The 27,712-nt window shown below is 44.1% G+C and overlaps 1 protein-coding gene across 2 annotated transcripts in view; it reads right to left on the bottom strand.

The window, feature by feature from the left end:
- TMTC1 (transmembrane O-mannosyltransferase targeting cadherins 1) overlaps positions 1-14,409 on the bottom strand; it is a 143,607-nt gene extending 129,198 nt beyond the window's left edge. Inside the window, exons 1-2 of one of the 2 annotated variants that reach the window (XM_050325442.1) lie at positions 14,284-14,409; positions 1,351-1,528 (exon numbers count right to left, since the gene is read on the bottom strand). In XM_050325442.1, coding sequence (XP_050181399.1) covers positions 1,351-1,528; positions 14,284-14,300 — 195 coding nt within the window. In that variant the 5' untranslated portion in view covers positions 14,301-14,409. Of the gene's footprint in view, positions 1-1,350; positions 1,529-13,432; positions 13,682-14,283 lie in introns of those variants that run through there. The other variant, XM_050325443.1, reaches the window with a different exon arrangement.
- Between the last annotated feature and the right edge of the window lie 13,303 nt (positions 14,410-27,712).

Genomic DNA, 27,712 nt, shown 5'->3' with positions numbered 1-27,712 from the left:
CAATTCCAAGACCTGAATTTTGTTAAAGAAAAAGACTACTGAAACAGCAACTCTTTGGAAAAGACTTATTATATAGGAATTAGTTAATAAATAATATTTGAATGAACTTTATCACCAAAAAGGGATACAGTGATATATAATTTATTCTCTTTATGAACAATCTGAGTTTATGGAAGATTTTTCTACATATTAATTAACTAAATCTTTTCATTAAAAAGGGAATAATGAAGAAGAATGTATAAACACTCTTTTTTACAATTATTTCAATATCCTATTTCATAAAGATCTAAAAATCACTCATAAAGCAAATAAAAGGCCCTTTGAAATTTTGCCCCTTTTGAGATTATATAATTAAGCCATATCCAGTGCTCTGGCATTTATTTTAACCTTTTAAAGTTCTGACCCAGACAAAAATAAATTCAAAGAGTGCCTCTTCTAAAACCTCCCTTATAATATAAAGCTGTATTATCAAAAGCAGCCTAGCTGATTAGTTCACACAACACAGCACAGAGAGTAACTGTAAAGCTTGTGGCTTTCTGTTATTAAGGTAATCTCTCCTCAAAAGTTCTCAGTGCAGCAGCCACTTCCCTCGCTCATTTACAAAGGCTCCTAATGAGAGCAGGTGATGTCAGTGGTATCTCAGCTAATGAGTGCATTCCTGTTCTTAAGTGTGGATAGCTGGACGTTGCCTTTCCTTCTCAAAGACAGCAAGACTCATTTTAGCTACAGGAGTGTCTCCCCATGCTAACAGACTGCAGATTTAGAATGACTATGCCTTAAAAAGTTTCCTTGTAAGAACGGAAAAACGTCCAATATGAGCTCTGTAAACTTATCCTGATGTTCATTAAGCTAACAAGTTGCTTTTTTTCTGAAGATGATACTCCTGGCTTTTGACTGAAATCAACATAAATTAATCCATGGGTCAGATCACCTCTATCTGAGCGAGCTCCTCCAGAATACACACTAACGCTTCCTTCGCTTTTTCTCCCTTAAATTGATGACTATAGGAGATGACTGAAGGCATGCAACAATGTCCCAGCAGGAGAGCACGGCCTCACTGAGGTCTTTGGTTTCAGAAGACTCATGACTGTCCATTAGTTCCCAGCACTGCTGATTAGGACCATCATTTAGAATTCAGTGCCAGAGCGGAAAGACTGCAAGGATGAATACGCGTTTTCCTTAATGACTCCTGCAAATTACTTTAAATATAGTACATTCTCACTTCTGCTCCTCCACAGCAAAAATCACAAGTACCATATTCTGTATGACTCAGAGGTTTCCTTAAAAAAAAAAAAAAAATTAAAATTTTAAAGAATGAACTTATTTTTAGCTTTTGTGCCACATACTTACAGCCTCGGTGTGAATGGGATGCACAGCAAAGAACAGCGCCGTGACAAAAGCAAGTCGACAGTCCTTGAACACAGCTTTGTCACAAGTGTACATCAGCACAAGAGTCACTAGACAGTGTAAAATTACATTCACTGCGTGGAAATAGAAGGGGTTCATACCAGCCAGCAATATGTTTAACCTGTAAGGAAACAAAACCATTACTAGATTGGAGAGGTCTTGTAATAGCAGGACATCTTTGAAATAGTCTAAACTATGCCTTTTGCCCAATTTGCAGTCTTCTAACGCAAGTGCTACTCAACTAATTACTGAAAATCGCTCTAAACTCCTGGTTTATCTGATTAAAGAGAAATCACTTCCCCAATTATTATAATACATTGTTGCATTTGGCAACCTTCTTGACACTGAGATAGGAGAGGTTTGTGCCCTCCCAACACAGTTTACTGCAGTGAGACAATGCCTGTGCTTCCTTAGCAGCAGATAACCCTGGCCAACATCAGGAGCATGGCACTGCTCCTATTTCCCTGTTGGCACCTTCTGCAGTCCTGTCACACACGTGGTGGCTTTACAACACAGGCAGTGATTTGCTACTATGGAATAGATGTCTGTGCTTGGGAACAGCCAGGGATTGGTAAGGCACTGGAGCATCTGCTTGGCATTACAGGGGCATTTATCCCCATTTAACTTCCAGAATACTTTCACATACTGAAGGTTAAGCATTTATTTAAACGCTTTACTGACTTCAGGATACATAAAGAAGCTCATCTAATAGTTACCATCACTTTTATAAGGACACTGACAGTAAAGATAAGATAGCTAACATGACCCTAGACTCCATGAGACAATTAGGTTTCATTATTTGTGTCGATCGTAACAAAAAATAAAACGTAACAAGCTGTTATGACATTTGTTTGACAGAGTGTATTAACACACTTTTCTGGTCACTGTTTTTTACAGCCAGCTTGCTTAACAGCTGCTGACAAGCTTTGACTTAGATGCAGTGGAAGATAATTCTCTCTAGTATTAACAGCATCTGTACATTTGGACAAAGAGATGTATACTCACACATATATACACACATACACATGGAGCCTCTGTCTAGGGAAAACTCCATATATGAACAAGGAATTTGGGAAAATGCTCCTTGACTTATGCTCAAGGGCCATTTAAAAAAAAAAAATTACAAGATACCCAGTGAAAAGATGACCCAATCTAAATATTTTGCATGTAGCTGTAAACATGCTATAGGGTCAATGATCCTTCCTGTTGTTACTCAGAGGCTCCAGGTCTCCCGTGACATACACGACACAACAGCAAAGACACTGAGCTGTTGCTACTATGCAAACACCTTAGGCTTTTTTGTGAGACAGAGGAGGTGTGGAGAGGTCTGTGACAGCCAGACAACATATGTTTTTTATAAATAACTCTCTACATGCCTTATTCATAAGCAACAGAGTGCTAGCTGTCCTGGGCAGCATTTTCCAAGCCAATCTAACCAGAACCAGGAGCCTTACTTGTGCATTCCTGCTGTGCTCCCACTGGAGTGTTTGTGGAAGCAACAGCTGAAACTCCCAAAAGTTTGGGAAAAAGTGAGATTTTAGAATTACTTGACCTTTCCCTTTGAAGTATGGGTTGATGCAGTTACATTTTGACAAGACATCAGTCTATGTGATTCAAGAATACGTGAAGAGTTGGGGCTTTTTCTTTTTTTATCCCATTTCTCCTGCAAGCCACTTCAGAGCAGCAACATCCATCACTTTCCCTCATTTCTACCAGCACTGAATGACAAACTACAACAAATGGCAGCAACAGACATCCAGCCAGAGTTTCAGCTGCAAATACACTGCAGCAGCAGGAACTCTGGGCCTAAACCTTGCTTTCAGTGCACAAGGGTTACAAAGGGAAGTACAGTGCCACCCTCTCCCAAAGGAGCCAAAGATCCCACTCAGAGACACCTGCAGATGTGCACAATGTCAGGGATCACCTGCAGGACACGCTCTTTATAACAGTGAATCATTTCTGGCTGTAAATCAGCCGCAGCACAATTGTCACCACCAGTCCCCCTCAAATGCCAAAGTGTGTTCTGGCAACCTGATTTCTGGAGTGAGCAGGTGCAGCAGGTGAGGACAGTGAAGACAAAGTGCTTAGGCTATCAGGTGATATGAACCCATGCACAGAAATGTGAGAGATTCTCATTTATTTATTTATTTGGCCAAGTTGTGAAAAATAATCACTAAATCCATGACATCTGACAATCCCCTTGAAAAAAATCTATCATTAGTCTTCATGGATCACACCTGATCACTTCCCATTCTGCAAAACAGTTCTACTGGCAGGAGAGGCAGAACCTTACAGGGAAGGAATCTTCCTGTACCCCATCAGGTCCCCTATCCCAAAGGCAGGGTGTGCCCCTTCTTAGGGTGAACACATCAAGTCAATGAGGCTTGTAAGCTGTGAGTTACCTGATGTAAATTATGGAAAACAGCTCTGTAAGAGCATCAGCTGAGCAGATTGGCTGTTCCCCAGTGTATTCTTTGTATAAATAAATAAATAAATAAAGCAGAACAAAACACAGACATAACCATACCATGTTACACAGATAAGCCTTCCAATAAACACCAAAATCAGACTGCATGCATACCTCAGTGTATGTTTTAAACACCATCTTTGGTGGTCCATGAACACTAAACATGAGTGTGTGCAGGTGCTATATTCACTCCAGTGGGTTTTTTTTGCTGCTAAAGCTCTTTGTCATAAGAAATTAGGCCACATGGCAACGAAGGAAACATTCTTTCGTCCTGAAACAGTCCCAGCAGAATGATGTTGAAACATTAGCAGTGGTTGAATTTATTGTACGTCAAATGGGTGAGCAAATCTGGGTCTCCAAACGGCTCTAATTCAAGTCACAAGAACTCCCCAGCATGCTCACACACCCATGGGGGAAAAAAAAAAAAAGCAGCCTGCAGTGGAGCAAATTTGCCTTTCCACAGTAGAGGAACTATGGAGCAACTTCTGGCCAAGGGACCAGGAGAAGATGGGTAAATAAAAAATTACTTCTCCCTTCTTAAACTCTAATACCCTTGTCTTTGTTTACTGGCAGCAGCATGTAGCAATTATACACAGCACACAGCTCAGCAAACAAAGGAAGTAAAACAGAGATATGAATCTCAAAATTAAAGAAGAAATGGTCTTTCTCCAACATAATGGTCATGAACAGAAGTTCTGGCAAGCCACAACTGTACTCCATTGGAGGTGGGTGAGAGTGGTGGTGTCCTTGTATTTCCCATATCTAAACTGGCCCAGAAATGGGGAAATTCAGATTGTGTGGGCTGGAAGACCTTAGCCACTTCTGCATGAAGATCATAACATCTGTCTGAGCTTGTAAGGCATGTGTTACAGGCTTGGTACAGCACACAGCTAGGAGAGCAGATGCTTTGGGCTGGGCTGGCCAGGCTTTTTGAACTGACTGCTTGTCAGACCAGAGACGTGTTTGCAAATAGCATTCTAAAGATTTGGGGCTGAATACAGCAAGTGACGGTGCTCCTCGAAATAGAGACATCTGAAAGAAGAGACACAACCACCTCAGAGGCAGAGGTCTTTCCTCAAGGGAGCCACCCACAAAATACACGGAGAAAAAGAGTTTTTCATTGCTTCAACACCTCTGCTGGAAGAGGCCCTGGAGTCAAAGAGTGCACTAAGCCTCCTGAGAAATGGCAAATGGCAGTTCAGACACAAAGGCCTTCAAAAGACCCCAAGGCAAAGGAGGAGAAGAGCACATATACCAAAGAGCAGCCTCTCCATACTAGGTGACATTGAAAGGTATCTTCTAAAAGAGCTGATCTGCATAACCCAAGCTACAACCAAAATAAAAACTGATAGCAGAAATCTCAGCATCAATCACACGCCCCACCAGAGAGAAAAGTCTGCACTGAAACACGTACACAAGCCAAGACTCTCGTCCCAACACTTGTCCTTCTGTCCAAGCGTTGTAGCATGTGTGGTTCAGCATGTCACACCCAAGGCACAGCACTGCCAAAACTACATGCCCAAGCAGGAGGTATATCAAAATAAGAAATATGTTTCTAACATAAAAATCCCTTGATTTTTGTTAAGGCTCATGGATGTTTTCCAGGAACAGCAGTATAGTTTGCTTTGCCACCTTACAGTAGCTTTTCCGTTCCTTCACCATCCACTCCAGGAACAGGAATTAGGCAGCTCCACTCTCAGAAAGAGACTTTCACAGGCACCAGCTGTTGAAGGTTCACTGAGTAGAGCCTATAAAACAGCTCTCCAGAAGAAGTAAATCATTCTGGCTCTTAAAAGAAAAGTAACATCTATCAGAACCCACAGTTAACCAGGAGCCCTCCCTCCCAGTGGCACAGCCGCCTCAAAGAACGGCATTTGTAGAGCAGGGACCATGCTACCCTCAAGCCACAGGAATTTAAACCTCCTCTAGATAAGTCATCAGACAGGGCCACATCTGGGTAAGCAACTCCCTACAGAGAGGGCCTGGCAATAGAGTGGGACTCATTGACTTCATTCTCACAGACACAGAACCAGAGTGGTCTACGCTGCAAGAGACAAATCCCATAAATATCCAGTGACTGTATACAATCATCAGCACCCCCGGGCTCTAATATAGTGCTTTTCTTCCACTTGTACACAGGAAGATTCATTCAACCCTTTTTAAGGCCTCTTATGATTTAATAACATTGTAAACTATAATTGGCAAGTTTCTCTTTTTATAGACTTTGTTATTATCCCTGGGCAGCTCTTGTTTAGTTTAATCTGTTTTATTATTTTCAAAAGACTAACAGAGAAACACAACATTTTATGAAACAGAAATGCACAGGATAATAATGGTAATTTGTTACAGCAAGTAACACTTAATGGAAAGTCTCAGAGCATCCTACACCTCATAAAACCCCCACAGTTTTTATAAAGGAAGGCTCACATGCAGATTTATATAAATTAATCTAACATAAGAATGCATTAAGCTTCCTATCATCTTCTTTTCCTGTTAAAATTGTGTGTTATATATGGCAAACTTTATGCAAAGTAATAACCAATTTCAGTGTATGGTGGAATCTCCTTATAAACTCCACAGATGCATGTACTGCGTGCCAGGAAATCGAGCATTTGCACTCCAAAAGAGGTGCAGCTGCATCAGTGGCAATAATGGTTAAAGCTCTTTGTAGAAACAGCTTAAAGATGAATGAAAAACCTGTAGCAGTAAACGGAAAATAAGTGCCTTTGCAGAAGTGTTAGTGCAACAGCCAGCACAAGCAGGGCAGAGCTTCCACCACAGTGCAACAGCACTTAATGCTGATTTGTGCTGATAATCATTCCATAGTACAGTACAATGCCTCAGAATTAAATGGACAATAAGGCTTAAACGGTTTGTTACTTGATTTGCTATAATGGCGATGGGTGAGAAGACAGAGGCCGTTATCAATTCCCAAGCTACAAAAATTCCCTTAGAGCACAACAGTCATCACTTACAAGAGCACTAGTTAAGTGTTGGCATTCAAGGCAGGTTACTGCTTTCCAGCAGTTAGGAAAAGAAAATAGAAATCACAATTAGACTGGAAAGAAGCAGCATCTTGAGAGCAGCAAACAGGCCAGGGTAGAAATTTCTAGTGAAACCCTAGAAAGTGTTGGGGTGATGATCGTCCCTGCGTTAAGAATAATGAGAGCATCATTCACACAACTTTAGATTTGCCTCCACAAACTTGGAAAACTAAAAAAAAAAAAAAAAATATAAAAGAAATCCGGATGATGGTAAGTTACAAACTGACAAACCAGGTGTCGTTTTACCTGGATATTGAACAAAAGGCAGGTTTGTCTTCAAAATTACTCTTGAACAGGATCTCAGCAAGAGCAATGCACTGATGGAAACTAACATCTCGTGAAACTCTTCAGCAGCCATCAATCAGGCAATCCTCTTCCGAGTGCAGGGAGAGATGAGACGTGATCAAGAACCCGGCTAGCACAGTCACTCGGCAAGAAGAGAAACCAACACTAACAGAAGTCTAGTATAAAGTTATTAGGCCTAAAGACAGTTTTTCAAACCAGGTATAATAGTTTTCCCCAAATTTGAAATAAGTTGGAACTAAGCTGCAGACCATGAAAGAATTGCCTTTTTGATTTATACAGAGGCAAGGAAAAACAAAACAAAAACAAGCACAGGGAGTGAAATGAGAACAGCCCTTTCTCTTTTCCCTTTCTTTCTTTAAATCTGTGAGACAATAAATGAGAAAGGCCAGGAGAGCAGTAAGAAACAGAGCAAGCAAGTGCAGAGAAATGCCTTTAGCTCACCAGCAGCAGCCAGAGCACTTTATTTTCATGAACTCTAAAGAGTATTGACAGGGATGCTCCTGTGGGTAAGAAGGTTGGTCAAAACCTGAGCCTTTTAGGTAAAAGATGACCAAAGAAAATTAAGGGTGACATTGGTGCAAGAGGAATAGAATGCCCAATGAGAGAAAATCCCCAGGAACTGGTAGGTGTTAAATAGAGACAAAACACCCCTGAAGCAAGCAGCAAAAATAACCGTGACTGTATTCACCTCTGCCAAGTCGTTCAGGAGAATTAGTGAACTCTTCCCCTCATAAAAGGGGTTTAATTCAAGAGACAGGCATATTTTATTGAGTGAGAAAATATGACAGAGCAGAAGTCCTAAATGTTTTGTACACAGCCATCCTACTGGGCAGATCCTCATCTCTGGGCTTCCCCTGACCCTCCCCAGCAGTCCTGTCCTCCTTCCAGGGAGTGAAAGCAACCTTAGAGAAACACAGCCCAAACCTGCAACCAAAAGAATCAGACACCTGCTACAAAAATTATATTTGTGCGAGAGACTTCTGTGCACCTGGAAAAAAATCCCTAAGCTTTGAGGCACTGAGCTTTGGGAGAAACCTGAAATGGCAGCAAGGCATTCTGCTCTGGGTCAAAAGAGAAGGTTATGTGCTTAGAGGCGTGTCTGTATATTCCAACTATAACACAGCCAGTCTAATAAAAGCATCTGCTTCTGTTTACAATCTGCACCTCGCCCGGTGTGGCTACACCAGTACTACATCAATTTCATGGCAGGTATCACAGTATCAATGTGGAGAGTGATTGCCACAGCTTGGGTCGAAATAGTAGACTAAGCTGTACAAGAGAAATACTGACACAAACATTGTGATGTACAGAGTGAAGAAAATACTTGTGCACTGTGTATTTAACCTGACACATTATAGCTCCACTATATTACCCTGCGATGTCAAACTGTAATACAGCATTAAATCAAGAACAAAGAAAACCTAAGGTCTTTTTTTCCTTCCCCAGGTTGTTTAGGTTTTCTTAAGCTCCCTGTCCTTGAAACTCGTGCCACTGGTACAGCTGAAAAAAACAGAAGGATCAGCTGTAAACAACTAGATAGATCAGAAGGCTGGCAGTGAATTATTGAATCAGTTCTCTGGGTATGTATTCACATCTAACCCAAGCTTAAAGTCACTTAAGGCTTTGATCTGAAGCCACTGGTAGTCTTACTGGTAGGCTCTTGGTGCCCACCAAGAATACTGAACTGCTGCTGAAGGGTCTCATTTACTTCCCAGGAAGGTACATACCCAAGCCATCACTGGATAGCAGCCTTGATGGGCAGACCTGGAGAATTATCCTTCTGCAATCAGCACCTGAACACAGCCCAGAGACTTTTTAATTTATCTTTTCCCCCATTTTTTTTTCCAGCTGGAGTACCAGTAGGATATAAAAAACATCTTCTCTGGTGGGAGAGCTGCATTCCCCTTTGCAGCCTATCTCCCACAGCTCCTCTCCTCCTCAGCCACCAGAGCCACCCAGCAGCAGCTGGAGTAGATACTCTCACACCCTTCCCACAGAGCCAAGCATATTCCATGTGAACAGTCATTTTCTCCTTCTAGGAAGACCAGGTATTTGCTGTGCTTCTCTGCCCGACGCCATCCTCCCAAGTCTTTGTCATGGCTACATGTCCCAGACCTGTCACTGCTGTTCCCTTTTGCCCCTGGTTAAGTGTTGCTTTGAAGCACCTCCCTCACCAGCGTTTGCCTTGGCACCACCAACAAGGCTGAGCAGGCAGGGCCTTCGCTTTTCAACCACCTGCCAACCAGGAGGCTCAAATCTGGCTAAAAGTCTTTAAATCTCAGCATCCGTGGGGGCTTCAAAAGGCTTCACTCTCCCCATTCCCTACCAAGTCCGCTGTGCTGCTGACTACACCAAATCTTCATCACCTGTTTGTTTCTGGGTTGAAAAATCTACCAAAATGGGGATTTGGCAGACAAAAAGAGAAAAGAGGGAGTGAGACAGCACTGAGGATTGCACCTTCTGCTTCAACAGCTGAGAAACATTTCTGCAAAACCACTGGAACCAAGGAGTAACTTAAGTGCTACTGAGGGAATAAATGATTCAGTGAACTTCTGTTAGTGGAGACAAGGTGTAAGACAGAAAGCACCCAGTTTAAATATAAAATCCTGAGTGAATTACAGAACTGGCAGTTCTTTTTTTTTCCCCTACCCTTCATCTTAACATTTTATAAGGAAGACACCAAGAAATAGTATATGCTGACTCCAAAAAAGTCACCTTCTTTAGAAAAAAGTATACTGAATCACTGCTTGGAGAAAAAAAAACCTGCAGGTGAACACCTCTGAGTGACAGCAACTGGAGAACACGAAGTAAGTTCTTCCTAAGGACTAAGCAAAACCATTGCCTACCATCTCACCTCCTGTGCAGATGAGGAGTTGTACTAGACCTGTCACCTAACAGTTACCCATGTGTAATAGGAGTGCTTCTGAACCAAGTAGTTTTATCACTCCTTTACTTTACTGAAGTCAAGAGAAAAGGTAAGAGAAGTTCAAAGCCACAAAGCAGGCATTATTTAATTCAACAATCCATGTGAAGGCTTTTTTTCCCCCTCTGATGCTAACCCACATGAAACAATGCAGTAGTTCTATGAATATTTTAAGTTTTGCTTAATGGTTCCAGTAACAGAGGCCACTCTTATTTTCCTCTGATCATTCATACTGTCAGATCTGGTGTGAATAATGTCAAATACTTGAGCTCTTTTCACTGCTTGGCTCCAGAGCATTCATCTAGTGGAATGAGGACTGTCACTTATGATTTCCAATTCGTCAGGGACACTGCACTACTGTTACACAATTTCAGCAATGTCTGCTTCAGATTTTTCTGACAGATGGGTGATAAATTTTTTTAATTGAGATCATTTCAGGAACACGCAGCTTATACATAGGCTATGTTCAGCCTAATGAAAAGTCCACAGAGCACCATGAGTCCTTCCTCTTACTTTCACAGCCACAAAAGGCAGAAAAGAGACAAAGTTTTTGTAGATTGATGAATCTGTAGATACAAATTTCAGCCCACCCTTCACATCTGTTCTGTGCATGCAGTTTGGAGATCTCTCAGATTCTTTAATCTTAGTACAGCAATATGCAAAGCAAGCCTTTACAGATTAAAGTTTCATGCAAGAGAAGCAGAGCCACTAGGCAGGTATAAAGATTCATGCTGCTATTAAAATACCTTGGATTTGACCAAGTTAAGCACAACAATGAAATAAATTAAATAAAACAAGTGACTTTAAAAATTAAAGGTACCAGAATACTTTGGTCCATTCTCCTTTCCCTCAGCAAGATCCTGCAAAGTACGTCACACAATTTTCTCAAGTATCCTAAGTGGGTGCAGTAAATTCTAACAAAAGTGTTCGCAACATTCCTTTCCATTCAGTTAGGAGTCAATTTCTGTTGAGCATTTTACAAGTATCAGGGTAAAAATCCTTTCTCCTTCTGCAGGAGGGCAGAGAGCAAGCAGCCAGCAACCTCCTGCTGGGCAAGGCAGGGGTGGATGGCTCAGGCAGGCAGAGCACAGCTCAACCACAGGCTCAGTACCGCCTGGCAAAAGCTCCCTGAGGCTTCTTTGGAAGCGCTGGGTTTGGAGGATCCACTCCACCCAGTGCTTAACATCTTCCTCTGACACCCTACTGGTAGAAATTAAATGGGAAGAATGTGGAAACTGGATGGCTGAAAGGATAATTGGGACACTGTGGAAATAATCTTCCTCTGCAGCCAGGGAAGATAAACGATTCCTTCCCTATTCCAAATGCAATGCCAAATGGGGAACAAATGATTCTGCCTTTGACCCAATGTCTTTGCTGTATGGTTATTATAAGCACTGAGGATGAAATCTTGCTCACAAAATTAGTCTGACTTCTCTTCCAAAAAGGACTAGACAGAGACAGCAGTTCCTCCTTTCTTGAGACATGCACACACCTTTAAACAGCAAAGGCAAAAACAGTTCAAATACAGATTGGGGACTAAATGGGAACTAAAGCATTCCATTATTAAAGTTGAAGACTCTTTGCTCGTTAGCATAACATAACCTCAATCCTGCAACCTGATCCAGGAAGCCAAGTCCGGCACTAATACTGCACGCAGTGTGGACAGCGGTGACACACACAGGTTCACTCACATCTCACATTACCCCCAGGTGTACTGATGGATGAATGGATTAATTAGACAGATCGCCAGCTACAACAGTTTGGCTGGGCAGACGATGGAGAAGGCACTCTGCGTGCACGGAGACAGATCTGACCGTGGCAACCTACACTCACATCGTTCCTTGAAGAAACGTGCTGAGACACCCTTCGAGGAGAAGGCACAAAACCTGTTCTAAACAATCCAGTCTAAAAGGGTCTGAGCTGTTCAGCTTTGCCTTATCAGGGATATGCCACCCTGTGCCCATCCAGCCCTGCTTCCCCGGACAGCCGATACCAATGGCTCTTGGCTCCAAGCCCACCTTTACAACAGAAGGGCAGCAAGTGCTCCCTGGGAATGCCAAAGGAATGTCTCATTCCCGAAAACTGCTCTTGCTTCACACACACATGTGATTTCCACATAGTTTGTGAAATTCTATTTACATATCAAACCTTTCAATGAATTACTCAATTAGCAGAGGCAACTAGGATCGGGTAACACATCCTCCTGGCATACTTGCTACTGTCCGTACAGTTTATTCCTTATGCCTTCCATAGTTTGTAATGAGCATCTGCTGATCACCTGCAAACAGGACCTGAGTGCTAAACATCTACCCAAGTTCTTCAGCACAGCTCCCTGCAAACACAGGTATCATTTTTAAATACTAAAACGCGCTAAATATTCACCATCATTAATGTTTCATCAGAATAAATTAAAAAGAGAAAAACCTAATGGAAAGAATGACAAACTGTATGGATTGTAGCTAAGCTGATCTGCAACAAATTCTTTTCCTCGGGGAGAGAGGCAGGTAAGGGTTTTCTTTCTAGGATTAGCGACGGTAACTGTCACTTTGTTTCTGTTCAACTTCTTTTCATTCCTATAAAACCGAAACTCCTCCTCAACAACTCTGCGCGGTACACAGGGAACATCTGAAGCAGCGAGGCTGCCGGGGAACTCCGCGACTGACACGAGAGGCTGGGAGCTGCCAGGAGGGATGCACAGAACGGCGCGGTACCCGCGACGCTGAACCCCTCGCTTAGCGGTAAGAAGAAAGGTAGGGATGGCTATGGGTCTGCTTCAAAACAGAACCCGGGAAGTTTCTGGCGCGATCACTCAATTGCGGAGAAAAAGTACTGGGCATAAAGCAAAGGAGAGGAACTCACGAAGATATTACGTGAACACCTTTGTCAGTCAAAAGCGCTTTCCAAAACGCTCGCTTTTCCCTTTTATCCCCCCGGCAGCCCGGGGAAGAGGCGCCACCTGTTCCCAAACCGCCAGGGAAGCGGGGCACTTGCCGGGAGAGCGGCAGGCTCCCGCGGAGCGGCGCCTCATCGCTCCTCATCTCCCGCAAACTTCCTCCGGGCCGAGCAGCGGGACCGCCCCGGCGGCTGAGCCCCCTGCCCGCCCCAGGGGCGCCTCCCGTCCCGCACAACTCCGGACAGAAATGCTGAATCACGAAGCCGAGGGTGCGGGACCGGTGCCGCGGGACTCCCCCCGACCCCCTCCCGGGTCCGGCCGCCCCCCTCCGCCCGGGCGCGGGGCCGGGACAGGGTCCGGACAGAGGGGGATCCGCGGCGCCAGGCACTCACTTGAAGGTGAGGACGCAGAGGGGCCGGTAGGACTTGTGGCTGGTGTTCTCGGCCATGCGCTTGCCCCAGAAGTCGTTGGCGAAGGCGGCGGACACGGGGGCGGCCGCCCGCACGTCGGGGTTGTTCACGATGGCCCAGACATCGTCGTGCACGAACTCGCCCCGCAGGGAGTTGCCGTAGCACAGGGCGCACAGCCCCGCCAGCACCGCCGCCGCCGCCGCCCCGCCGCGCCGCCCGCCCGCCGGCGGGGACGGGGACGGGGCCGGCGCGGCTCGGTCCCGGCTGCGGGAGCCCCGCGCAGAGCCCGTCACCGCCATGGCGCGGGGCGCCGCCAGGGCTGCCCCGGCTCCGGCTCCGCCGCCGCCGCGGCGCGGGGAGGCAGCGGCGCCCGCATGGTGCGGGGCGGGCAGCGGGACCGCCGCCGGCCACTCGCGCTCTGCCGAGGCGCTGCCTGCCCGGCTGCAAATAAACAGCGGCCGCCTCCCCGCGCCATCCCTCCCCTCCTCCTCTTCCTCCTCCTCCTCCTCCTCCCCCTCGCACCCCCCCTCCCGCACGCATGCTCCTTGCCGCGCTGTCACACCGCCGCCACCTCCTCAGCCCGTCGGCGGGGTGGGCTCAGCCCGCCGTGCCCCCCGCGCACCGGGGATGGGGATGCGCCAGGGCACGGCAGCTCCCACGCGGGACCGCGCCGCCCGCGGGCGGGGAGCGCTGCGGGGCGCGGAGCGGAGCCCGCTGCTCAGCGTCGCCCTGTCCGTCCTCTCCCAGGGCTGCCCCGCCGCCTGGTGCCAGCGCCTCTTCCAACCCCCCGTGGGCATCCCCCCAGTCGCAGCTTCCCTGTGGGCCAGACTCACCTGGGGAGCGGGAACATCCCAGCCGGCTCCACGGCACCCGCGCTGTTCCACAGCACCCACCGCGTGCGTTGCTGCTCCGGTATCGATGCTGCTGCACCGCATCCACGCTGCTCCACAGCATCAGCGCTCGCCCACACCCTCCACGCTGCAGCATCAGCTGTGCCGAACAGTCCCCCACGGTGTTGTCCTGCTGGAGGGGAAAGCGTTTTGGTGCCATGGAACTTGTTTCCTCCACTCTGGTCCAGCCCCTGTCCCTCTTTCAAAATTATTTGAGAGCTGCAGTGTATCCGTTCCCTCCCATACATGACCTTTCTTGTCTTAGTGACAACTCCCAGTAACTTTCACTTAAGGAAAGGCTGTGGTCAGATCCTCTATTCAGCCCTGTACAAAAACGATGTAGTCATGGATTTTTCAAAAAACATGAAAACAAGGACTCTATTGATGAAGTTCTGCCATTTAGAGAAAGCCTCCTGCTTATAACAGAACAAAGCAATAACACCGCTTGGCAAAGCAGCTTGGATTCAATTAGGTGAGCGAACACACTGGACGCACTTTGAATTTGTTCTTGAGAAAAGATACACTGAGCAGGGCTCACCACCAGCCCGTGCAGTTCCAAGCTGCTCTCCGTGTGTGCGTGTGAGCGAGCCTGCCTGTGCGTGGGAAAAAGAGGGGAGCGGAAGCCGTGGAGAGTTCACGCAGACTGTCTGGGGCAAGCCCGCTCCAGGAATGCTTTTTCCCCCAGCCTATTTGGCACTTCGAGTGATCTGGTATTTTCCAAGTGCAACAGAACAGGCTTTTCAGATGCACTTTTGTCATAGCTAAAAATAACAGTTAACTCCAACTAGGACAGTGTGTTTATATCCGGGACAGGAGGAAACTCCACCAGAAGCAGAGTCATCAGTTCAAACTTTCTCTTTAAGTTGCTGGTGACATTTAGGCAGTCAGCTACCTGGAGCTTTCACCAGCATGGGGGGTGTGTTAGTGTTCATTTTCACCAAAGTTTCAAAGTTTGGTCAGCCCATAAGTGCCCAGCAGCTCTGGAAATTAAGTCATTATTTTACATATGCCTAAAGGTGGAATAGGGACTTTTTGTTGACATAAATAAAAATAGTGACAGTTGGGGGGGGCAGGGGAGGGGGGAAAAATGGGCTACGATGTTGATGAAAACAAAGACAACGTGCAGGATTTAAATGTTGAAAATTGCCTTACAGTAGCCTGAAGGTAATATTTGAAATTCTAATTTACTCCACCAAACAAAATCTGCAAATCCCTCTAGTTCTGAAATGGGCAGCTGAGAGTCCAGCTATTCTCTGGGGCAGATGAGCTGCATGTGAGTGAGCCAGGCAGCCTAAAGTGGGGTCAGCAGCACTGCTATGTGACCCCAACAAACCCAATACACCCAGCAGCCTGCTGAGTCCCTCCCCCTGTACCTCTGGTCTACTCTTCCATGGATGAGGGTCTACACATCCTTTCTCACTAATGCCTTCTGTCCTCCATCATCACAGGTTGGGGACAGCCCACTGATAACCTGCTCCTGCCACAAAACAGGGCCCAGGGCTGCCATCAGCAACCCGACAGGTCTCTCCATTTGTTATCCAGGACTGTGGTATATGTCCCTGCTGTGCTACAAGTCCTGCTGTTCACTCTTTGAGCTTAACTAGTTCTTCACACAAAGCTCACCAAAAATACAGAGTTCTAAAATGGTAAATGATGAAGAGGTGATAAAAAATAATTTTCCCATCGAGGAATTTCCTGTCAATATCTTATGACAGTATCGTGCACAGCCATCAAATGTCACCTAGTACAACAGGCACATTCTATGGAATAAATAACATTGCTTCTTACACAGATCTACAATTTCCTGTTTGCTTTCATCACCCCCTACGCCTGATAACACCAAAAAGAGAGAGATGGCAGTCCTAACCAATTCAAGACTCACTTCTGCAAGACAGATCAGATCTTTCCTTTCTTCCCTCCAGCAAACATCAGAAAGAGACAAAGCAATGCTCCAGCCAGCCAGCCATGGAGGAAGACCTCCTGTTCCTCACACCAAGACCCTCTGAAATACAAACATATCACCTTCTACTTTGTCTACAAAGGAAAACCTTACCTTGTCACGCAGCAATCACCATCAGAGATTGAATTCAAGTTGTCTGTTGCTAGAAGTCCTGACCACCTATAAATAAACTAAAAGCAAAAAGAATTCAGAGAGCAGAAGAACACATACTGAACACCGCTGTATATTGGATGTCAAGTCTGTACATACACATGCAGGCATATGCATAGAGGGAGAGGAAAGAGAGAAAGAAGAGAATACAGCAGTGGGATGATTTGCTCCAAAGCAGCTTTATCACTTCCAAAAATATGTGGTCTAATAAGTATTTCTTCCTTCTGCAAGCCTTGATTCTTTCTCTACCTAAAGTAGCCATGTCATTGCTCCTGAAATGTGAAGCCAAATTGCTTCTCAGAAAAGCCTAGCTGAGTTCTAGGGACTAGTGTGTAGTTGAAAAACTCCAGCTATTTGCTGCCTCCTTGTATTTGAATCACAAGTTTTGTGCCAGCTCTATAAAAAAGATTAGCAAATGGCTGTTAAAACTAGAGACCTTGAAACTAATTATGGGCGATGCTCAAAAAAACCTGGCTCTGCTAATTGAGCAGAGCTCGTTACTTCTGAAGCAGGAAAGTTTAGGCTCCACTTGGAGTAAAACATACGGCAGCGTATGCAAGGCAGGAGACACATTTGAGCGGATACACTTCAAAGGGTTGAGCGCTGATTGATCTGTTATTATCTGAAGATGGCAACTGCTCAAAGGCAGAGAGAAACTGCAAATGTTTTGAGTTTCAGACTTAAACGCGCAGTTCTGAGGAGTTTAGCTTTGCATTGACTGATTAAAGTATAAGAATGCAGTAAATACAATTTAAAAGTTAAATTACCATATGGTCGTAGCTAGAGGTAAATTTCAAAAGTAGCACATGTAAATAGTTTCTTGCTGTCTGAACAAATAATTTTACATTTAAACTAAGTCATTTGGTAACTGGTCCAATTGATTTCTGCTTGTAGTCAGTTACTGAATGGTTCTGCAATTCATTTCAGTAGTAGCCCCAGGATGAAACTCTGTATCTGCCATGCATATAATCTTCAGTTGATACCAATTATGTTCATATGGTTAAGAGAAAAAAAAAAGAAAAAAAGGAACAAAAAAAAAAAGTAAAAAAATAAATAAATTAAGGAATGAGGCAGCAACCACGTTCTGCCAGTTATTAAAGGAAATTGCCACCCTAAATGAAGGAGCGTTGCAAACCTGGAACCAAGTTTGGCATCTTTAATCCAATGTGCTGTCTGTGCTGGAAGAGCTTTGGAGAGACAGAGAGCAATCCATGTGGTAAAGAGGCCCTCCAAGGAGTTCAGTGCAGGCATAATTCTGTTTAGTCAAGTGGGATTTGAACTTTGGAGTTACTGGGAGCACTGCAACAGTGAAAAACTGTGTTGGGCTGGGCTGGAAAAATCCTAGTTATGATCCTTTTTTCCTTTTTACCAAATTGCTTCTAGGTCTATGCAGATGACAGAAAGTTTCTCCTTGTTGAATTCTTCCTGAAGTCCAGCAACTGTTCCTGTGGCTTTGCTTTCACTTTCCACTGTGGCCAAGAGCCAGAAGCAGTATAAGCAGGAGAGGAAAACTTCTTAGTACCCTGGTTCTGTGATCCTTAGAAGACAAAGAAATCCAATATCCTCAGGATGACCTCTCCTTTTCAATAGGGATATAGTATTTCAAGTTCAGCCCACAACCCCTCCTATGCCTTCTCACCATGGCAGTCAGCATGTGCTGAATATCAGCCCTGAAAATTCAAACCCCTCAGTATTTACAAAGTGATATCAACAAGAAGATATCACATGGTAAGCACGGTTTGGTGGATCATTACGGATGCTCATTTCCCCTCCCTGACACAGATGGCAAGTAACACAGAATCCTCTGTGACCCATTTTCATATCCATTTGTCACCTGCTTCGTATGCTTGTGCAAAACGAGAGATTCCAAGCTAAGAAAAAGCTTGCCATCATTTTTACTGGATTAGAGGGAATCTCTTTTTCAGCTCATGAAACAAATGCATTTTCTGCCTTTGAAGCAACCCTGGTTAAGCCTTAGTCTGTGGACAGGATTGTACAGAATCTTTGAGTCCCCACAGTGGATGGAACAGATTTGACATGATTTGACAGAGGAGAGGCATCCAGCAAGTGGCACAGAGTGACTCATGTTTGGTAGTCACAGTTTAAAGGTCAGGGACAACACAAAGTTGGGACGAGCCCCAGTAGTGAGAAGAACTGGATTCTTCACCTACCTAGTGGAGGCAGGCTGTGGCATAGGTGGCTGAGGTTGCCCACTCCAGCAGATTCTCTCATCAGGTGAGGAGATTAGTATTTTCTATTTCTGTGTGCGTGATTTGGGTGTTCAGGACCTCGTGAAGAAATGGCAAGTGAAGGAGTGAAAGCATTTTTCTTTCCCTACTGAGCATGGATCTGCATTTTTCCTCTGCTGGAAGCATTGCAAAAGAAATGTCCCAAACCCAAAGAAAGTCCTCAGTCTTGCCCTTGCCTGACAGATCTTTTTTATTGCAGCAGAGCAAGGGAAAAGTGCAGGCTATAGGGCTTGAGTCATAAGAGTTATCACTTGTAACATTCATCTACTTATTGCTGATAAAGTACAAGACAGTTTAAGCTGAATTTTTATGCATTTCATGGAAATCAGTTAATGGCTCAGAACCACAAAAATTAAAAAGGGAAAACCCAGTTCAAGATAGGCCCACTTCTGGATAAGCAAATGACGGATTCTTAAATGACCCACCATTTTTTTCACTTACAGTGCATAGCCCTGGATGACATTTTTCTGAGTACAAGCAGATCAGCATGGGTGTGAGGCTGGTTAAAGCAGGGATCTGGCTAGAGAGAAGTTGTTTTAAAAGGGTAGCTTTCCCAGGAAATGGATATTAGTAACTCAGAGACCACATGCTTCCTACAAGGCTGTGAAAGGGAATTGTCATGTATCTGTACAGTTGGATGCTGAGCTGCTGAGGGCACTGGAGTCAAACTCAGGGTAAGAAACTCTGATCAATATTTAGTGGTTGGGATTCATATTACTCCTGTAGGGAGACATTGGATTCAGAAGATGAATTTGATTTTGGTGAGATAAAGGAGGCATTTTCAACTTGGACTGTACTGAATCAGTTAATTTGACCCTGTACTCAGTCTTCAGAGTTGGCTGAACGTTCCCCAATGCAATTGTCTCTTGAAAGTTCATATGGCAAAATAAAAACAGAGATTAAAGATCCCAAGTCTGTTCCCTATTCAGATTCGGTTGGTCTTGTTTTCTGTAATATCTGAGCTGAAATGCAGCAGCAGTTCTCTTCTAAAAGTAACTGATTTATACATGAGATCTTCTGGCATCCCCAGACTCGACTGAATTGCAGTCATTGCAAATGGTCTGATAAGATCAGGCTCTTGGATAAAATCAGGAAATCTCTGCATTTATTCTCTGATTACCAAGCAAGCTCAATTTCATCATGGCAAAGTAGAAGCCAGTGGTTACAATTACCTTTCTTTCTTTTCATCTATTTTTTAATATTTGGGTTTAAAATTGAAAAATTACAAATTAATAAATCTGCACCAAGTCCATTCAAGACTCTTTATAATAATATTATTCACATCTCTATGATTAACAACAGCTGGAATAAATTTTAGCAAAAATATTAAAATCTATATTGTAGAATAAGCCACAGAAAGTCACTGTAATTTGAAGAGGGTGAAAGTTTCCTTAAAAGCTACTGGGAAAGGAATACGACTTTTTTTTTTTTTTTCAGGTGACTTCTTTGGATTTCATTTTTGCAAGCAGCTACAGTTTCATTTTACAATGCTTAACTTTCTAGTGTTTACATTGAACAAACTCTCCAGATAAAACAACGCGTCAATCAGTCACTCTGGGCTCTGCTTCTTCTCTCTAGTCCTCTTACAACAAGGAGTACTGAGGAGCTCTGACTGTGTTAAAGCAAAGGTAAGTTCTCAAGCACAATTACAACCTCCTAAGCCAGCTCTGCTGGGTGGAAAGCCACCACACCAGTCAGCTTTTGACTGGTTCTGTTTCTGCTCTTTTCCCAAGGCAGTTGAGAAATTCACAGACAGCTAATAGGTCTGCTGAAAATCAAAGCGATAAAACCTTCTGCGACTTCTCAGAGGAAGCAATCTGAAAGCCTGGTGGAGAAGAACAGCATCAGGAAGAAATAGGGATGGAGAGGGAGGCAGTTGGGAATGGTTGGAGTAGCTTTTCTGTGCTCCCTTTTCCCTCTCCACTGTTCCCACAGACCATGCATCTAAGTGACCCTCAAACTGGTGGTAGGATAAATCAGACCCTTCCCAGTTATCCTTGCTCTCCAACACTCATCTGCTCTCCTGTGAGTCTGCTGCAGACAGGTAAAACATGTTGTAATACTCCAGAAATTTTTAACTAAAATATCAAGCCCGTTCTGAATGAAAGTGATTATCTAGATGTGGAAGCACCAGAAGGAGCAGTAGAAGAAGTGCTGTGAGAATGGTAGGTGCAGATGGCACCCAGGGCATCAAGAGGCCAGCACATCCATGTGCAGCTTATCAGGACCTCCCTAAACTGAAGACAGACTACACACAGAGTGAAACAGAGGGCAGAGTATAAACCAAAGCCCTAAAGAAGTGATGTGAGGAAGAAAAGGACAGGCTTAGAGCCATCGAACACCCAGATGAGGAGAGAAAAATCTGAATCCAAGGGTGGAAGAGGATGAAGAACATATGAGGATATGAGAGCACATGCAAATGTTGTTTTGTTTTGGCCAAAATCACTTTTCTCTCCTCTTCTAGCACATTGAGGTTTGATACATGGTTACTGCAGAGTTCTGGAGCTACAAACCTGGCAATGTAAAGAATTACAAGCCATATGCTCTAACAATACTTACACACCTTTTAGCCAAGTGAACATGAAATCTTGGCTCACCTGAAATACTCTGGGGAGACCTACATGTGACTTTTCCCAGCTTTCCCCTGGATGAGTGCACACTTAGGAGCTCAGGGTTTTCAGCTCCTACTACAAACAAGGACCACAGAATTCCTTTCTTTCAGAGTCTCTCCAAGGAGATGAGTCTCCCTTACTTTCTTATGCCCACTCACACTCCCTTCATGTGTTTCACCTGATTTCTCCTGCCTAATTCCACGCCAGCTTTCTTCTCAGTCAATAGGAACTTGTAACCTTTGAATTTCCATTGTTAAACATTTTAAAAAATGTTTAAATATTAAAAAGTTACTGACCTGGTTTAGAGCTTTGAAAATTTCCCATGGCTTCAGCCCAAAGCCCAAAGTCATCTGTAGTTCAGCTGAAACACTCCTAGGATCCCTCAATAGGAATCTGGAAGCTTCCCAGACAGCATTTGGAGCCTGGAAGGCCTAGAAATAAAACAAAAAGTTGTAGTTTGAGAGCAAATCTGACATACTCACCGGTACTAAACCTGCTTGGCAACACCTCTCTGTAGGGTTTTCTGTCATCTCTAGTAGACCACTTCCAGCACAGGACACCTGTCCCTTTCTTTCATCCTTGGGACGTCACATCAAATTCAGGGCCCTGGCTCGAGGTTCATCTGACATATCCTAGGTTCTTCTTAGTTTTTCCTGCAGGCTTTCACAGATGCTCTGTGGCCCAGCCTATCTTAGCTATTTACCAAGTTCATGCCAGAGTTCTGTTCCTTGGGCACAAGGCAACCTTTTTTGTTTGTAGAGTAGAGGTCACGTACGCTGACACAGAGCTTCCCTGGAAGCTCCTTGAAGAATAATAGCTGATTCTCTGCAAGACCTAAGGATTTTTGTGACCCTCATCAATATCATCCTCTCAGTGCCAAAAGGCCAACACCCTCCAGTATAAACAAAAAGGGTAATAATAGCAAACAAACCACTCAACCAAACCATAGGACACTTCTGTACTCAATCCTTACTTGGGAAAAGACAGAGGAAAAAACTTAATTACCTGAGCATCAATGTCATTTGTATCACTGCCGCTTAAACAGACCTGTTGATCAAAGGGGTAAAAACAGACCAAACTGAATAGTTTTATAAAGGAAAGGACTGGAGAGGAGCCTGAAGGAAAATGTAGGCATAGCACAACTTCAAAGAAGTGCTGCAGAGATCCCCACTTTGTAATTTGGGCCTGTTCCTAGTTATCTCTGTGCTTGCACAGATCGACAGTTGTGAAGAAGAGAAGAATCATAAAGATGGGGTTAGTCTTTTTTGGCATGAGGCTGGCATCTGCCACGGGAAATTAATCCGTGCTAAGCTGCAGTAAGCTGAGCTGCTGAGTTTGTATTCGTGTCACTGAGACCGCTTATACTCACCGCTGGTCTATAAACTCTTATTAGTCAGACCTGACAGTGGGTGACATCTTGATGAGAAGAATAGCCTATGGATCACCATCCATTCAATATAACCAGTTATAAAAATGATTTTAAATGAGCCATTTTTCCAAAGACCACACATCAGAATATTTTTTGGGGAGATAAATAAAGCGATACCAGGCTTTTTTTTTCCTTTTTTTTTTTTTTTTTTTTTTTTTTTTTTGAGAAGGGGATTAGAAGGTCCCAGAATACTTTGTCACTGAAATAACCACATGTGTCAGCTAAATTGGCAGAGCTATTATGTTTAGATTCTAGAAAGGGTTCCTTAGATGTTGAGGTCTTGGATACCTCCCAAAAGATTTGCTCTCTGGACAGCTGAAGCAAAATAAAATTAGAGGGGAAAAGTAGTTCACAGCCACAGCTAGTGTTTTCATTTTTTCTCAATATCACATGGTCTGAGATGTTGATGAGAAAAGACGGACTTACGAGGGGTGACTTGACAGGAATCATATTTTCATTTCCTTCATAAAATTTTGTGAGATTTTCTCTCTCCAGTGGCCACCTTGCTGTTGTTGCCTTTTGGGGGCCCATATGATCCTCCATATGAGAAAAGCCTATCCCAAGGCATTTCCTTTTTTCTTTTGCAAGATGCAGACAGAGGATTCCATTAAATTTTTTAATTTGTTTAACTGGCTTCTAATTTTGCAGACTCCTGTCATGCCATAAAACTGACTGATGAATGACAGGACCCTGCTAGGTTTAGCAGGGGTGTAATGTGAGCTCTCAGGGCTGGAAACAATAAAACACAATTTTCTGAGAAATGGGGTTTTGCAGGGGACTGCTAGCTCTGACTTCACCACACTCTTTCATTTTGTTAGCTCCAGTTCAGCAAGTTACTGCTGGATTTTGTTACATTTTCTGTCATTATGAGCCCTCTGTTCACAAAAATCGGAGAGAATCCTCCAGGTAGCTCAAGGTAATTTAGGAAGACAGTTGATGAGTGCCATGCTGGGGACTTGCCCTGCATGTATGGGAGTCAGTGTGTGGGCTGTGGATGGCACGGCCAAGGCTCACACAGCGCAGTTCATAAGAGAGAATTTCAGATGAGTCAAAAGGCAGCCTCTCACCTCCCACACTGACCTTCTTTGGAGCTGCCCTACACTGAAAATCCTCTCTCTTTCCAGCTATCTATACATTTTTCAGAGGACCACGGGTTGAAAAGAACAAAGAAACAAACACTAGAGTTCACCTTTCAGCTACCGTTGTCACATGCTGGTTTTGGAAACTAAGTGACAAGATGTTCATGACACAATTCAGTTCATCGTCATTAACGCAGTCGAGTTGTCCTGGAAGAGCAGCATCATCAGAATTCAATATTGCTTCCCTGGCTTTCTACATAAACCTGATCAGATCTGACTCATTCCTGCAGAATATCCTTCTCTACATCCAGGCAAAGACAACAATAAATAGTTTTGCCTTGTCAGGCTGCCTGCAAGTAATCTAATCAGGTCTGGAACATTTTAATCCATAATGAATTGGTCCATCTAGCTCAAAGTGTAACTAAGCAACTGCAACAGCAAGCCTCCAACTTTGTGGACCACTCTGCCAGCTGTGCCAGCCTGGTCTCCCAGCTATGCCATCAGCAGCACAGACACCGACCTCTCCACAGGACTCACCTCCAGGGAGCCATCTGCACCCTTGTTACAACCCTGGCCCTTGTTAAAACCACCCAGGGAGCTGCAAGCCCTCATACCTGCCCAGTGAAAGTCTCCTGGTCCCAAACCAGGCAGAGGAATGAGGCAAAGAAATGGTGGAAGAAAGCAACCCTTGGCTTTGTTATTGTAGCAACAGAGATGTAGGATGGCTAAGAGATGTGCCCGAAGAGAGAAAGGAATGCAGGCAGAAAATAACACATCTCCTGATTTCAAGGCCATTTTCTGCCTGAGGGCACACAAAGATTGGGAGGAGAAAGACCTGCATGCAGCACAAAGGCTCCCCACTCCAGATTTCACTGGCTCCTGCATTCTGGCTTGCAACGGGAGGAGGAGGCAAGAATGGAGAAACTGCTCACCAGTGTGCTGGTGCTTCTGCAAGAGCTCCAGTAGCAGCTGTTGTTACAGGTCCCAGCAGTGCCAGCTATTTCTCTGCCCCAGCCAAGCACCACTACAGTGCACAGGAGAGGCTGGAACAAAGCTTTCCCCAGCCTTTCTGAAGTTTTCATATAGAGTTTTTCAGTCTGTGCACTCCAGGATTTTGAGGTAGGAGTGAGACAGGGCTTGCTCCAGAGGCAAAATCCTGAGCCGTGCCCCTAAAATCCTGTGCCCTCCAGCTGCTGACCTCAGGACAAGACTAACTGCAAATCAACCCTCGACCAAAATCCCCAGTGGGGAATAGGATAGGATTGTCACTTCTCTGTAGCATCTTGCAGCAGCAGCCCGTGTTTGTGTCAGAGTCTGCAAAGCAGGAACGCTTATGCCCTTACAGTGACAGCATAGGAGATTTTGTTTTGGTTTTGAATAAAAGATTGATAGGATAAAGGCAACTGTGGGGGACAGGTCAAATACAGCTAATAATAAAAAAAAAAGTAGGCCCCAGTCTTCATCCTGTTATATTGCTTGCTAATGGAGTAGTGTTTAGCAGTAGCTTGTGTGTTGTAAGGCTTAAGGTTATCAGCAGAGTGACTGCAGAGAGCTAGTTAGAATTCACCCTGCATCTGTGACTGTAATCTGGCAATTTAAAGGAAAACATGTTCTCTGCATAGGTGCATGACACAGGCTATTACTATCATTAATACAGTAGTAGTCATAATAAATCACATATTGAGCATGTTTGTTATTCCAAGGAAAACTTAATTATCATTTCCAAGCTGGCAGCATTTGATTTATTTTTTGCTATCTCTGAAATTGTATAATTAGTTCCTAAGTTACAATTGCAAAATCTCTGCCTTGGTGAGGGTAGGAGATGTGGAGTTACAGCTGCAGCCATCGCTCTGGCACAGACAGCTTTCCCTGGAGAATATTAATTTTTAACATGAAAATAAAAAAAAAAAATAATAAAAAAGAGTAAAACTACCCTAAAAAGAGGGAGAATACTTGAAAGGCGCCTCTGAGGGAGCCTCCCCTTGCATTGCTGAGCTGTTTTTGGTAAAAGGAGCTCTCTAGTGTCCAGCTGTAATAGTGCAGTTTGGAAAGAAGATGCTACGAGCGCTCAACCTGACCGAACAGATGTGCCAATGGAAGGCCTGGCTCTCTTCTTTTGGGTACTCAGTGCTAATGCACAGTGTGAGAAGTGCTACTTAACATCACTATTGTCCAAACCCACACTGCACTTAAAGAGTTTCAAGGCACAGCACAGAAGTCTCCCTCATTCCCAGCTATCTTTCTCCACCTGTTTCTCAAAGGAACCTCTGATGCACCGATGAAGCGGCTCCTGCTCAGACTGAGGGGCAAGGATGTGAGTGCATGTCTGCCAGCACCCAGGCCACGAAAAAAAAGGTTTAAATTTTTACTGTGCTCTCCAGGGTGAGCAAAGTGCCTGCCATTTGGGGATCTGAGGCCACATGCTCATAACTGGCTTGAGGTATTTGGTCCGAGTGAATGCCCAGTTGCAACCACTGACTTTTAGTTTCTGCACCCGATTACATGAAACTGTCTCATGCCAGACAAAACATCCCCATGACCACTAAACCCTAGAAAGAAAACTGCAAAAAATACGTGTGGATAGTAGTGTACAAAGGCAAATCGCCCCTCTGTCTTTCTAAAGTGAATACATTAATATTTTAATTGGCAGTTGTGCGGGTTTGAGCACATGCTAGAATAACAATATATTGTCTTCACAGTGCTTTTAAAGCTTGTGTTTTGGTTTTTTTCCAACACCTTAGCGATGAGCTCACTAGCGTTGATAAAAATGAATTAAAAATCTATTTGGTTATCACTGGGTATCACAGATGGAGAATAATGACTTGACAAATTGGCAAACTGAGATTATCTGCAAATATTATGAGAGGCGCTTGAAGCTCTTATAAAATACACCATCATTTTTAATAGCATTTTGCTATTATGGTACCTCCCTTGTGGATTCTGAGGTTTAATATCACGAAAAACGTTGCCATAGTCGAAGCTTTGCCACTGAAAAGCACCATCTTGTGTTTCCTATGCTCTGCTTCCCACAGCAAGGCTTATTCTACGGTAGAAAATAAATTAAGATGTAATAATTAACTAAATGTGTTTCCAAGGCAAGAAATCCCACACAGGGCTAAAATGCTCACCTTTAATCACTGCAAACAAAACGACGGTGGCTTCCCCATAAGTCACTGTGAGCCAGAGGTTTAAACCTTCTGCCTTTAGATGGGTTTGCAGCAGCTTTTTCTCTTCCTGTTATTGACCTTCATTTTCTGAGCTCAGCTTACGGAGAAGCCATAGTTCTAGTAGCTGAAAAACAATTTCAAAAATATAAGTCACAAACAACAAAGAATCCTGCCAGATTCAGGTCAGTCTTGACAATAATAGGGGTTTTTTTCCACTTAGGTTTGAGCTCAGTATTAAGGTGATCACTCTTGACAATTGCAAAACCTATCAGTACATTATTATGTCTAAGCACCCTATGGAATATCTAGGATACAGCAGCCCATTTTCCCTTTATTTTTGCAAGCCTGCAGGCATGGTGGCAATGGTTTTACTGTTTTCATGGCTGTTCTTTATCCAAAAAGCTGATATTTTTCTGATATTTTTCTGATATTTTCAGACCAGAAAATTAAAGGGGGATTGCCTCCTCAGAAAACTCTTTGTAAAAAAGTCCTCTGATGGTTAATCTCAAAAACGTGGGTCCCTTTTTCATCAAGATTTAGGTTATAAGGGACTGTTAAGATCTTCTGGTTTGAACTCCCGCACAATGCAGCGTATGGAGGATTTCAAAGTCCATGACTAATTTCAGTTTTATTTGCAGTGTTGGGTCCTTGCAACACACAGAGCCCTTGTTCACCCCTGCTGAGGGGGTTGTTACTGAATTCAAGAGAACTGGAGCAGAGCCTTAG

Source organism: Myiozetetes cayanensis, unplaced genomic scaffold (assembly GCF_022539395.1).
Source record: "Myiozetetes cayanensis isolate MyiCay16 unplaced genomic scaffold, myiCay2020 scf3, whole genome shotgun sequence".
Classification (NCBI taxonomy): Eukaryota; Metazoa; Chordata; class Aves; order Passeriformes; family Tyrannidae; genus Myiozetetes; species Myiozetetes cayanensis.
The sequence above is the reverse complement of the archived record's forward strand: the minus strand, read 5'-3'. Positions and strand labels throughout refer to the sequence as shown.